Below are 12,968 nucleotides of genomic sequence, written 5' to 3'. Positions count from 1 at the left end.
GATGCTACACTGAAGGGCAAAGACTGTTCTCTAAATTTCTAATAATTTAATGTTTGTTCCATTTTTCTTAGTGACCTGGCTTCTATGTGACAGGGAACAAATCTTGCTCCTCTTTACCCTTCAGCACCTCGCCTCTCACTGCCTGAGGCTACTGCTTGTTGAACTGTCCCTTTTTAAAGCCAGAAATGCTACTGAAGGTTCATTCTCCATGAACCAGACATTCTTCTTAGCCACCAGCCTCAGGTTGCAAGAAGCCTTCGTATCCTGGGAGATCTCACTGTGACAACTTAAAAAGCAGCCTTGGGGTATTCCTAAGAGTGAAAATAGGGACCACTGAATATGCATTAGCAGACAAATGGTTAAATAAGTTACGGTACATCCACCCCACAGAATATGCATGCAGTAGTTAAAAAAGGCTAGGGTAGGAAGATATTTACTTACATATGTTTGTGTGTATGTACAGTGAAACCTGTGAGAGCTGGAACTCAACAGGACTGCCTTGTTTTTCTGGGTCTTGCAAGTATTCCACCTTTAACAGGGTGCAGTCTTACCACTTTTCTATTGCTCTATTAGTGGAAAATACTTGCGCTTTCCTTCTCTGACAGGTTTCTGCCTTACACAGGTTCCAGCTTTCATAGGTTCTACTGTCTATATACTTAAATATATATTGTTGTGTATCATCGAGTTGATTCCAACTCATGGTGACCCTATACGACAGAACGGAACTGCCTCGTAGGGCTTCCTAGGCTGTAATCTTTACAGAAGTGGATCACCAGGTCTTTCTCCCAAGGAGCCACTGGTAGGTTCAAACCTTCAACCTTTTGGTTAGCAGCCAAGCGCTTAACCATTACGCCACCAGGGCTCCTTCTACATAGGTATATATATGTATGAACACATGTAGTTACATGTATGTATATATGTGTGCACACACACATACGCACAGACTAAGGTAGGACTTTATTAGCACCAAAGAATCCTTTAGATATCGTTAGGTGAAAATGGAAAGCTGCTAACAGATTGTATAATATCCTATTTTTGAAAGGAAAAGGTTTTATATATGCCACACATTTGTAACAAGATAAAGGTCTGGAAGGATACATATAAACTGTTAACAGGGGATGTAGGACTCTGGGTAGTTTGGAGGGGCTCCCACTTTTTACTTTATATACTTTTGTAGAATTTGTTTTTCCAGTGAGTACTACTACTTTTGTAATTAAAAATACAAACAGAAAACCTCAGTATCAGAGCTAAGGAAGCAGTGGTGGGGAAAGAATGCTTGGAGTGTGAGACCCCTCTGAGGTCATTTGTGGAATTAATTCGAGTCCACAGCTGATCCACCTTTGGATCACTGCTCTGTGCTGCAGGAATCAATGAGATATAAAATGACTCACCAAGATTTGGTGTTAAGTAATTCTAATGCTGAAAACTGCAGAAACTGGGATGCTGTATAATAATAACAAACATTTATGAGCACTTGGAATAAGTGCCAGACATTCTCACACCAGATGTGTGAGGTAGGTACAGTTATGACTCCCATTTTACAGATGGGCAAATGGAGTAGTCCAAGGTCAGCCAGCTGGTGAGTGGCAGAGCTGGGCACAAGCCCCAAGTCCTGTCTGACACCAATTCCATGCCTGTAGCCACCACGCTCCACCCACACAGGCCACCCCACCCCCAGGTGGCTCAGTTCTGGGGCTCTGTCCACCTCTCCAAGGACAAGAGCTCCTCCTGGTACTTCACATTCCCCTGCAGCAAGTAAAAGGAACAGCCCTCCTTTTTTGTTAATAAAGTAGAATAACATTTATTTATTTCTTAAAGTGTTTGATTATACATGCTGTATTCATGGAAAATCAAGACCCTGAAGGGGCTCAAATTAGATATAAATTATGTTCAGCTCTGAGCTGGTTACAAGTCATGGAGGGAAAAAAAACAGCATGGAAACAGTTAAGCTGAGACTTTCTTCTCCTGATAGGTTACCATCATTTTCTTGATTTCAGCAATAGCTTTCCCTGGATTCAGACCCTTGAAAAAAGAGAAGAGAATCAATACCAGAGGATACCTGAAACTGCATGGAGGAACTCTGTGACCTTGGGTGAAACCACTCCATCAGCTGGTACAATGTCAAAGCAAGGTGCATACACATCAAGTCCCTTAAAACCAAGGGCCCTAGACTAACAGCTCTCTTCTGTCCCTAGTTTTAGATATTTAAAAATGCTCAGCTCTCTCTGGCAACAGCCATGCCACATGGAATTCCTTCTGGCGGGGCTGACTCTAGCAGGGGAAGAGCCACATTTTTTGACTGCCCAAGGATACCAGAATACAGTGTCTCTTTGATGGCTACAGGCCAATGTTGAAGTATCCAGACATCTCGCAGTCTTGAACCAACCAGAAATTCACATCATTACCATTATTATTAAATCAGCACCAGCAGAAATCAGCATGTATAAGCTCTCAAAGGTGCGTGGGAGAAAATGCCCTGTTAATCCTTCATAAACACCATGATGAGTCTGACTGACTGGCCAATAGCACCGGTATTAGCTGGAGTGTGGCCCTACAGCTGTAACGTCTGTTCTGCAGGAGGCATGATAATTAAACCCAGTGAATGCCAGGCTTACAGAAGGAGGAAGGGAGCAAGCAAGTATCTGGCAAAATTAAGCAAGGACTCATCTCAGATGAGTGAAGGGTCCCCTCATTTTAGAAGAACAACTTTAACTGAAATTAAAATGTTACAGAAAGGCAGCGGGGGTGGGGTGGGGTGGGGTGGGTAGAGAAAGAAGGGGGAAGGAGAGGCAGACAGGCAGGCATTTCATATACCGAGATGGAATGATCTCTAAAATATATTAAATGAAAAAAAGTACAAATGTGTGTGAGGAGTGTGCAACCGTTTACATAAAAAAACAAAAAAAGATGTACACGCATAAAATGGCTCAGGAAGAATACCTGAGAAAGTGATAACACCAGCTGCTCCAGGGACAGGGTGGGATGGAGACTTTCTCAGTATATCCTACTGAACATTGAACCATGCGAGTATTATCCCCCCATCCCCTAAAGTACGTTCATTAAAAGGGTTTTAGACTTAGAAGCTAAGTACACAGGGGTATACATAATTAAGGCCAGGAAGAAAGCATGCTGGGTCGGGAGGCAGGAGGCCTGCTTCTAGTCCTGCCCTACCACCGGCCTGAGGATGATCTCAGGTACCCTCCTCCCCAATCAGGCCTCAGCTCCCCTACGTGTAAAATGAAGGAGTTGAACTTGATGATCTTTAAGGTCCCTTCCAGCTCTAATTATCTGGCCTGCGCCTCACAGCCCCAGCTTACATCTCTGCTTGGTGGAAGGATGGGGGAGGCCCAGAGAAAGGCCACAGAGAACTTCTGTAGTTGTCTTTACCAGCCTCTACTGCACCCCTCAATGCAAAGGTTCTGACCAGGAATGCAGCTCAGAGCCACTTGTGGTGCTTTTAAAAAAACACACAAGTCAGGCCCAACCCCTGGAGATGCCATCTCCAACTATGCCAAATAGGCCCAGCATGTGTATTTATAAAAATAACAGACGGTGACATTTCTTGAGTGCATACTGTGTGCCCTGCACCTTTCTAAATGTATTAGTGGATAAACTTGCCTCAGAGGTCACAGAATTCATTAGGGGCAGAGTCTGGATGGAAACCCAGGCACACAGACACTGGGGCCTGGGTTCTCACCCACCCAGGCCCACGGCTGACCTTGATGTGCTACCAGATGCGAAGCTCCAGGGAAGAGAGCAGAGGGCAGGGTCACAGGACACACAGCTGGTTTCCAGGCAAGAAACTGGAAATCACCCAGCTTGGACTTCATGTTTTGAAAGCTATGCTGCCATTTTTCTTTTATACTACTAACTGGTTAGAGTTTTCCACTTTGCTGTCTGCTTACTCACTGTGCCTCTTGAGTGAAACTGCTCTGCCCACAGTCTCCCTTCAAAGGGTAGCCAGCAGGAAGCCATGTTGTGAACCACATGATCCTGGCTCCTCCCTGCACTGGCCAAGGCTGACTGGACCAGGGTTGGCACTTGATTAAAGGGCAGCCAGTCCATAAGCTGTGGCCATCAACCTCTGACGCGGGCTGGCATGAAAAGTTGAGCTGGGCCAATTATTCCCTCTCAGGAATTTGAGCTAAGAAATAGAGAGAGAAGACAGGCAGGTGGCTGAAGCTGAAAGCATGCTGTGAGGTAAAGTACAGGCCTGGGTGAGCCAAAGGAAGCATGAGTAGGAATAGGGAGTAAAAGCCAAGTAAGCAAGTGCTCTGAGACAGAAAAGATATACCGAGTAGAAAGAACAAGCCGGTTGCTAGACAGAATAGGTAAGTAGCCAACGTTATAAGGCAGACAGAATGCAGTCTCCACAGCTGCATATGTTATGATGGCTTTCGCCTTCTGGTTCCTATGAAGTCAGGCTGAACTCAGGTTCCTGCTCATGGATTCCTTGGCATCCTTGTCTCCCTCAATGCCCATGCGTACCTTACCAGTAAACCCTGCTCCTGAGGTGGCCTGGGTGAGTCTGTTCCTTGCAACTAAAAAGCAAGCTAGCCCCTAGGCTCACATGGAGACGACCAGCATGCTCTGGGCACCCCACCACCACCCTCAAATGACGAGGCCTGCTGCCAACCACCTCTTCACAAGCACTTGCCACTCTGAAAGGTCAGTTCTGAGGTACCTTGGGACAGGTGCTCGTGCAGTTCATGATGGTGTGGCAGCGGTACAGAGAGAAGGGGTCCTGCAGCTTGGCCAGGCGCTCCTCTGTGAAGTCGTCTCTGGAGTCGATCATCCAGCGATAGGCCTGGGAAACCAGGGACTGATTAGCAGAGCCATCAGAACTCTGGGAGCTCAGGAGAGGGAATTCTCTCAGCCTAGATGCCTTGTCTCCTCACTGTTTAATTCTTGCCCATCTTTTAAGGTAAAGTTCCCAACTCTTTTGTGACTCCTTTTGCTGAATGAGCCCCACTAATCTCCCCTTTGGACCAGGCTGCACCTGGTACCATGGTGTTAATTGTGTATTACTGGGCATCATCTTCTAATTTTTTTCATGTTGCTCAATAGCTTCCTCCTAACCAGACTGAATTAGTGAGGGCAGGAACTGAATCACATGAACTGAATCACATGACTCTTTGTCTCTCTCTCCATAGCAGCTACCCATGTTAAACTGTCACTGCCTTTGAATAAACTGATGATTTAACGGTCCTGTCGTAGAGATAATATTTGTCCCACTCGCTGATTCCTTTCATTAGCAGCCCATCCAGAAGTCTGAGACTGGCAAGCTGGCAACTGATTAACCACCTGGTTATTGGACTAGCTCTCGCAGAGTTACTGGAAAGAGGACGTTTACATTTCCCAACCACTCAGATCACGTGGTGCACACACCAAGTGTAACTGTTCCTTGTTCCTCAGCCTTTAATATGGCTGGGAATCTAGACTGCTAACGTGACCACATAATCATGTAACTTCTCTTTTTATGGAAAATGAGAAATTAGAAATTGAGGTTTTTTGTTTTTTTTTAAAAGTTGCTTAGACTCTGTGAAAAACACTAACCACAAATCTAAAAAACACAAGCTTTTTGAGAAGAAAATGACTTTCTCTGCAGTGAAATACACATACGGTGAAAGGAAATGAAAGCCAAAACTACTCTGTTTCTCAGCAGCCCCTAAACCCAGTACTCCAAAAGGCTTTCATTAGCCTGGAAACAATATTCAACCTTACAGCTGGCTGGTCGCCCCTCAAAGAAATTTCTCTCTCCTTGCCTGCACATTAAAAATCCCTATATGAGGGAGATAGGGGCAGTTTGGGGAAAGCAGGCAAGTGGGTGGGTACATAGCCAACCGCACAAGAATATGTTTTAAACATCTGCAAAGCACGGTTTGCCAAAAAGCATGCCACCACCTTTTGAGGTGAACGTAACCACACTGAATGAAGTGTTCTGTAGATGAATCCTCGCTCTAAGAAAGCCAAGCGAAGAAAATGCAACCAATAGCCTTGCTTGCACCGGCTGCCAATGAAGGAAACCTTGCTCTTCAGAACGGCTGGTTTGCAATAAGACATGGTCTTCTAGGGTTTCTGGATCTTTGCATTTCAATTTTTCTTAACGCAATGAAGGAGCAGCTTACCTGCATAAGAACCGCAGGTCCCAAATACTTGTCTCCATTCCACCAGTAGCTAGGGCAGCTGGTGCTGCAGCAGGCACAGAGAATGCACTCGTAAAGCCCATCCTGTGTGGAGAGGTGGGGCATCAGGAGCATGTGAGGGAAGGAATGTGCCACGTTTGCAGTTAATGAAATGTGATGTTAGGGGTCAGGGCATGAACAAAGTACCTACTCCATCTGAGCATCCTTGACAAGGTCAACAAACACACAAATTTACCAGATTCATAAAAAGATCTTGGGATTGAAATGTAAACATCTGCTAGGTTGGAGTCCAGGGTTCTAAAGTCCAAGCACAATGCACTCACCCTTTAATAACAATAACCCCTCACGTATCTTTAAAAAAAAAACATTAACAGAAACAAAAACAAGAAAAAACTTACCACTTCTCAGTCAAGAGAGGAGAAACTAAAGAGGCCCTGGGAGCTTAAGTGTTGCGCTAGTCTACAATAGCTTCTGTGCTTGGCTCAGCAGAGGCCTCAGCTTTACCATGGGACACCAACATCGTCCTACGTGACAGCCAGCCCTCACTGGGCCTTAATCTCGTTTGAGCATCACAATAATCCTACGAGGTGAGTGCTATTCTGATTCCCATTTTAGAGATAAGGGCTGATTTGCCCAGGGTCACAGCACAAGTAGCACAGCTGGGGTGTCACCCAGGCATCTGACTCTGGAATCCCTGCTCTTTAACTCTGGCCACACTGACTCCATCTGCCCAACCGGTTCTAACAAACTGGACTTTCTGATTGTGGCAACAAAAGAAACTGATGAAAAGCAGCAAAGCAAAGGGGCACAGTGACATGAGAAGTGACAGCCGATAACAGAGGAGATAGAGTTGATGGTCATGAATGCAACCTCGATTCTTCAAGGAAATCTTTATTAAATTATGTTCAGACAGCAGGCGGGACTGTGACTGGCTCCATGGTCTAGAAAGCATAAGGTCATAGGGTTGAGAATCTTAATAACAGTCACATTCTTTAACCTAATATTTTAGAAAAATCTCTAACAAGAGATTAATTAGAATTTTTTGGACAGAACTTCAAGGATAAAGATATTAAAAAACTGGAAACAACCTCATTGTAAATTAATAGTGGAATGGCTAAATCATGCCTAGTGCACACATCTGAAGTAGTATTTAGCAAAGCTTAATAAATGCTCATGGAGAATTTTTAAGACCATGGGAAAATGCTCACAATAACATGAATGAACAAGGGAGGATACAAAAGTATATTTACATTTTGACCCAACTATGTAAAAATACAATGTAGTATATATTACATCTATAATATACAGAACAATAGAGGAAATTATAAATATTATTAGAGATTATCTTTGGGTAATAGAATTATACATTATTTAAAAAACAGTTTTCTGCATTTTCCAATTTTCTACAATGAGCATCATGACTTTTACAATCATGAAAAAGTATATTAATTTAAGGAAGCAAAAAATGCTAAGAGAAAAGGTTCGGTGTTTAAATGAGTAAATTCTGATTATCTAGAAAACACCCTCAGGGGACCCGTCATTCCCCAGTAATACACATCAATGAGGCATGCACTAGTTGTGAGTTAGCCTGACTAGGAACGTGAGATGACTGGTTGGGCCCGAGTGGCCAGTTCCAGCCTGGACTCTGGGAATGTGTAAGACCCTGGGAGTGAGACATGTAGGGGCAGAGCTATGCCCAGGAAACCAGAAACTCCTGGAAGAGTAGTCAGAAGCTACCTCAGGTTCTAACGTTACTGTGCTGACCCTCCTCACGGCCATGATGACAGAACTGGGCATGCTTACAGAAATCTCCTTTCTCAACTTTTATGGGAAGGAGAGGATGCTAAATAGTCGCTGAGACATAGAAGGTAGGATTCATTTATTCATTCACGCAGCTAATATTTCTTGATAAAATAACACGCACCAGGGTCTAGAGATCCAGAAAGGAATAAGACACTGCCTCTGTCCTTGAGGTGTTCCTGGTCCACCAAATGGACAGGCATGGAAATGATTATATAAGGGTAAGTGCTGTACTGGAAGAACATACAAAGTGGTGAGACAGTATGTGTCCTTGACCCTGTCCCTGTGCCAGGCACATAGTTGGGCTCCATTCCCACTTGGTCCCCTTCCCACCTCTTCCTCTCCCCCAGATCACTAATATGCAGGGAGTGACAGTGCAAGTCAGAGAAGACTTCTTAGAGGAGGTAAATGCAGTGTAGGAGACTAAAAACTTGACTGCGACTCCTTCCTTTAAAAACGATTTTACTGCCTATACACAGGAGAAGCGAACCCAAGAGAGTGAAAAGGCCCCATGACAATCCTACACGCCAGTTACCAGGAGTGTGGTATTAGGAAAGAACATCAAAGTTCTGGTCCCAGTTTTGCTATTAACTAATACTTCCATCTGTAAAACAGGGTGGTGACAGTAAAGACCGCAAATGGCCAGATGCATTTTATTTTGCCCACAGTGTTGAAGAACAACTGTTTAGCTGCCAACTTCTAAAAGACTGCTTTCTTTTGAAAAAGATGAACACCTGGCAACATGGCAACAATCTGCCCCTCTAGGCAGGACATGGGTACGCCAGCTCCTTGGTCTACTCTGGGCCCTTTATGAGCTCACACTACCTGCCTGGGCCTGTGAGGATGGGTATACAAACTCTTGGACCAGATGCTCTTGAAGTTCCTTTCCAGTTTTAACAATCCACAAAATACACTAAGTGGTGTGCATTAGCTCGTGCTGCTACCCCCTAAACCACACTCCTGGCAAACATCTTTATAATCAAACACCTCAGACTAATAAGAGCACAGAGAACATGAAGACAATTAATGGGGACTAATGACCAGTTTCTCACGATCTTCTATGGACTGCAGGTACTGCTGCTTGCCTTCCTGGGATTCATCCTTCTTCTTCAAATAAGGCTCAATGGATTTGTACTGAGCATAGAAGTTGCTCAAATCCTAAAGTTAAGAGGAAGAAGAATAAAGGTCAGATTCCACCATCACCTCTTAGCTTTCTTATGGACCTGTTTTTTGGACATGCCTGCTTTCCTGCTCTATGACAGACAGAAGCCAGACCCTCTTCTTTGGCATGAACACATGCAAAGATTACCACCTGAGAAATGGTCACAATGTTAGGCAAAGTTAGGAAATCTCTCACTCATCCATTGAGAAAACTATCCAAACCCACAGTCTTTTCTGTCCACCCACTCTTAGAAACACCAACTCAGTGAAGAGGGTCAAATACAAGGAGGCAGAAATTAAACTAATAAATAACTGTTCCTTTTCCAATTATTATTTTTCACATGAATTCTTTGTAGTGATGGCCAGATTCTTCATTTCTGGGACTGTTCCAACTCTAAAACTCTGTGTCCTGTTATTCCCAAACAAATCTCACCAAATGAGCTACTGGAGGATCTTCTAGGGGTGGTTACCTTCCACCATGCAAATGCTCTAATTAAATTCAGGTCACATCGCCTCAGATCGGAGGATTTTCATAACCCTCTAAGGGACACTGTGGTTTTCCTCTTGCCAGGAGAAAGACCAATTGAATTGTTCTACCTTCTAACCAGAAAAGTAGCTTTAAATACTTCAAAAAGTATCTACGAAAGAATTAATAGTATCACACACACACAAACACGGGTGTGTGTGAGATTAAAAAAAAAAGAGAGATGCAGAAACTTACAGGGACAAGATCCTTTATCACATACATATGTGGAAGAGGGTAGATTTTTGAGACTTTATTGAGGTTGGTGTCAATCCTGCGAGTGCAAGCTAGAGTGTTGCCTCCATTGATGTTCATTGCACAAGAGCCACAGATACCTAAAAGAGAGAAAACACACCCAATTGCCTTACCCACAATTCAGATTCTGCCCAGTTTCCAATTCTTTCTCCTGCACTGCCATTACTTGCCCATCAGGAGCAGCACTGACAAAGAATATACCTGTGGCAGAAGTGAACTAATGAACTAAAGACATTAAAAACGAAATAAAACAAAATTAAGGTACTTACCAAGGGCCCTGAAATGAGAATTTTCTTAGCACGGACTTACTTGCTACGTGCTTCAGAGTTTAAAAATGACTATGCATTCTAAATCTTATGGGGCACTTCTCTGAAGCTGTGTTTTTGAAGATGATCAGACCATAGAAACGTGATTACTTGTGAAACTTGCACTGGTGTTATCACTTTAAAAGACCATACTCTCTCCTGCTTCTTCTATAAATCTTTTCAAGACAAGTATAAGAGAACACAATAGTCTGTCTTAAGCAAATATTCCTGAAGTTGCCCAAGAGATGAAATATTATCAATAAATCTATGTACTTCTGGCATCCTACCAGAGCAGTATGCACTTTTATAAGAAATGGAATATGGAGGCGGGGCCAAGATGGCAGAGTAGTCAGACGCTTCTGGTGGACCCTCTTATAACAAAGACCCGAAAAAACAAGTGAATCAATTATATATGGTAATCTGGAAGCCTGAACATCAAAGGCAGAGTTGAGGAACCAGACTGAGTGGCAGGGGGAGGGAGAGATGGTTTGGAAGCAGCCAGGAGTTGCCAGTCCTGACCTGCCAAGAGCCTGAGCCCTTCAGGCCTAATCAGCTTGGGGGTGAGTGGTGAGGCAGGCAAGCAGCAGTCCTCAGGAGGTGCATTTTCCGCACCAGGAGAGACCCAGTGCCAGAGAGTCTACACGGCCACCTAGAACCAGTGAGATGCAGCCCCAGATCGGTGAAAGATAAGTACTTGCGAACGGCTTACCGCGCGGATCAAAAACACCTCCCTTAGGGAAAAACCTCTCTCCCATTTACCTCCCCTCTCCCTGCTCCGGACTGGGTCCCAGACTGGCTTCAGCAACTGCCACGTCCCCTGGGCCGGAAGTAGGATCCATCATACGCCCAGAGCCATTCTCCCTGCCTTGGAGAGTGAACAAATTAACAATCAGGAGAAAAAATAAACTGCCGGCTCCCCTAAGCCAGGTACCCAGGGTAGGCACAGCTCCTTTGCCTAGGCACAGGCATAAGGGATCCACGAACTCTGAGCACCTTTCCCCTGCACAGACTTGTGTGGGCCCATTTCAACAGCGTAGGCCCTCCTTACCACAGTACAACAGGGTATATACCGGAACTCTAACTTCAACTGTTTTAGCTGTGAAGTGGCAGGGTGTTGACATTTGACACTGCTTTGCCCATTAAGCAGGGTCTTCACCTACCCAAATTAGGGACCTGAGGACTGGTGGCTCTACACATGCCACCTAGCCACCTGCAATAGGGACTTATGAACAAGAGGTGCCCCCCAGTCCTTACAGCCAACAGCATTAGGTGCTCACAGTCCAGTTGCAAAATCCACCCACCTACGCGCTCTAGGGAACAGGGACATGCCTTCTTTCTGGACACTTGGGGGCAGCCATCAGCCCCCTGCCGCATCCAGATGCCTGTGCCTACACCAATCACCCATGCCTGTCTAGGACTGTAAGTGAGCGCTATACCACACACCTGGTGGCTATCTACCTGGGCACCTGAGCTGAATCCATACCAGAGGAGCGGGTGGACTCCTGAGCTCACATACCTATTAAGAGATCTAATCACCTGGTGACAGGACATTAGAGCTTCAAAGGTGTCAATAATCAAACTAGCTCATATGAGCAGCCTATTTGGGCATATCAAAACAAAACAAGAAGCTAAGACACAGTAAGCAAACATAAAATAAATAAATACAATAACTTATTGATGGTTCGGAGACAGCAGTCAATATCCAATCACATAAAGAGGCAATCCATGATGGCTTCAGCAAGCTCCCAAAATAAAGAATCTAGAAATTTTCCAGAGGAAGAAAATTTCTCAGAATTACTGGAGGCAGAGATTAATATACAGAACTCTTCAAGAAATTAGGAAGGAAATTAATTGAAACGCAGAACATGCAATAGAGGAGATTAAAAAGATCAGAGAAGAGCATAAGGACAAATTTAACAGGCTGCAAGAATCCATAGAGAGACAGCAATCAGAAATCCAGAAGATTAACAGTAAAATTTCAGAATTAGACAACTAACTAGAAAGTCACAGGAGCAGAATGGAGGCAATGGAAGTCAAAATTAGTGAGACTGAAGATAAAGCGCTTGACACCAACTTATTTGAGAAAAAATCAGATAAACGGATAAAAAAAAATGAAGAAACCCTAAGAATTATGTGGGATTCTATCAAGAGGAATAACCTACGAGTGACTGGAGTATCAGAACGGAGGAGGGGTAACAGAAAATACAGAGAGAATTGCTGAAGATTTCTTGGCAGAAAACTTCCCTGATACCGTGAAAGATAAGAAGATATCTATCCAAGATGCTCATTGAACCCCACATAAGGTACATCCCAAAAGAAAGTCACCAAGACGTATTATAATCAAACTTGCCAAAACCAAAGTTAAAGAGAGAATTTTAAGAGTGGCTAGGGACAAATGAAAGTCATCTACAAAGGAGAGTCAATAAGAATAAGCTCGGACTACTCAGCAGAAACCACGTAGGCAAGAAGGCAATGGGATGACATATATAAAGCCTTGAAGGAAAAAAACTGCCAGCCAAGAGTTACATATCTAGCAAAACTGTCTCTCAAATAAGATGGCAAAATTAGGGCATTTCCAGATAAACAGAAGTTTCGGGAATTTGCAAAAAACAAACAAAAATTACAAGAAATACTAAAGGGAGTCCTCCAGTTAGAAAATCAGTAACATCAGATAACAATCCAAGACTAGAACACAGGACAGAGCAACCAGATATCAACCCAGATAGGGAAGTCACAAAAGTAAATTAAAGCTAGAACACTGAAAATAGGGAAACAGAT

General features: G+C 43.9%; 1 protein-coding gene across 1 annotated transcript in view; it reads right to left on the bottom strand.

Moving 5' to 3' along the window:
* Window positions 1-1,774: 1,774 nt before the first annotated feature.
* SDHB (succinate dehydrogenase complex iron sulfur subunit B) overlaps window positions 1,775-12,968 on the bottom strand; it is a 35,186-nt gene continuing 23,992 nt past the window's right edge. The window contains exons 4-8 of the mRNA XM_004377206.1: window positions 9,829-9,965; window positions 8,988-9,104; window positions 6,129-6,230; window positions 4,685-4,807; window positions 1,775-2,022 (exon numbers count right to left, since the gene is read on the bottom strand). Coding sequence (XP_004377263.1) covers window positions 1,945-2,022; window positions 4,685-4,807; window positions 6,129-6,230; window positions 8,988-9,104; window positions 9,829-9,965 — 557 coding nt within the window. The 3' untranslated portion in view covers window positions 1,775-1,944. The remainder of the gene's footprint in view (window positions 2,023-4,684; window positions 4,808-6,128; window positions 6,231-8,987; window positions 9,105-9,828; window positions 9,966-12,968) is intronic.

This window comes from Trichechus manatus, unplaced genomic scaffold (assembly GCF_000243295.1).
Source record: "Trichechus manatus latirostris isolate Lorelei unplaced genomic scaffold, TriManLat1.0 scaffold00048, whole genome shotgun sequence".
NCBI lineage: Eukaryota > Metazoa > Chordata > Mammalia > Sirenia > Trichechidae > Trichechus > Trichechus manatus.
This window is presented reverse-complemented; position numbering and strand designations above follow the sequence as displayed.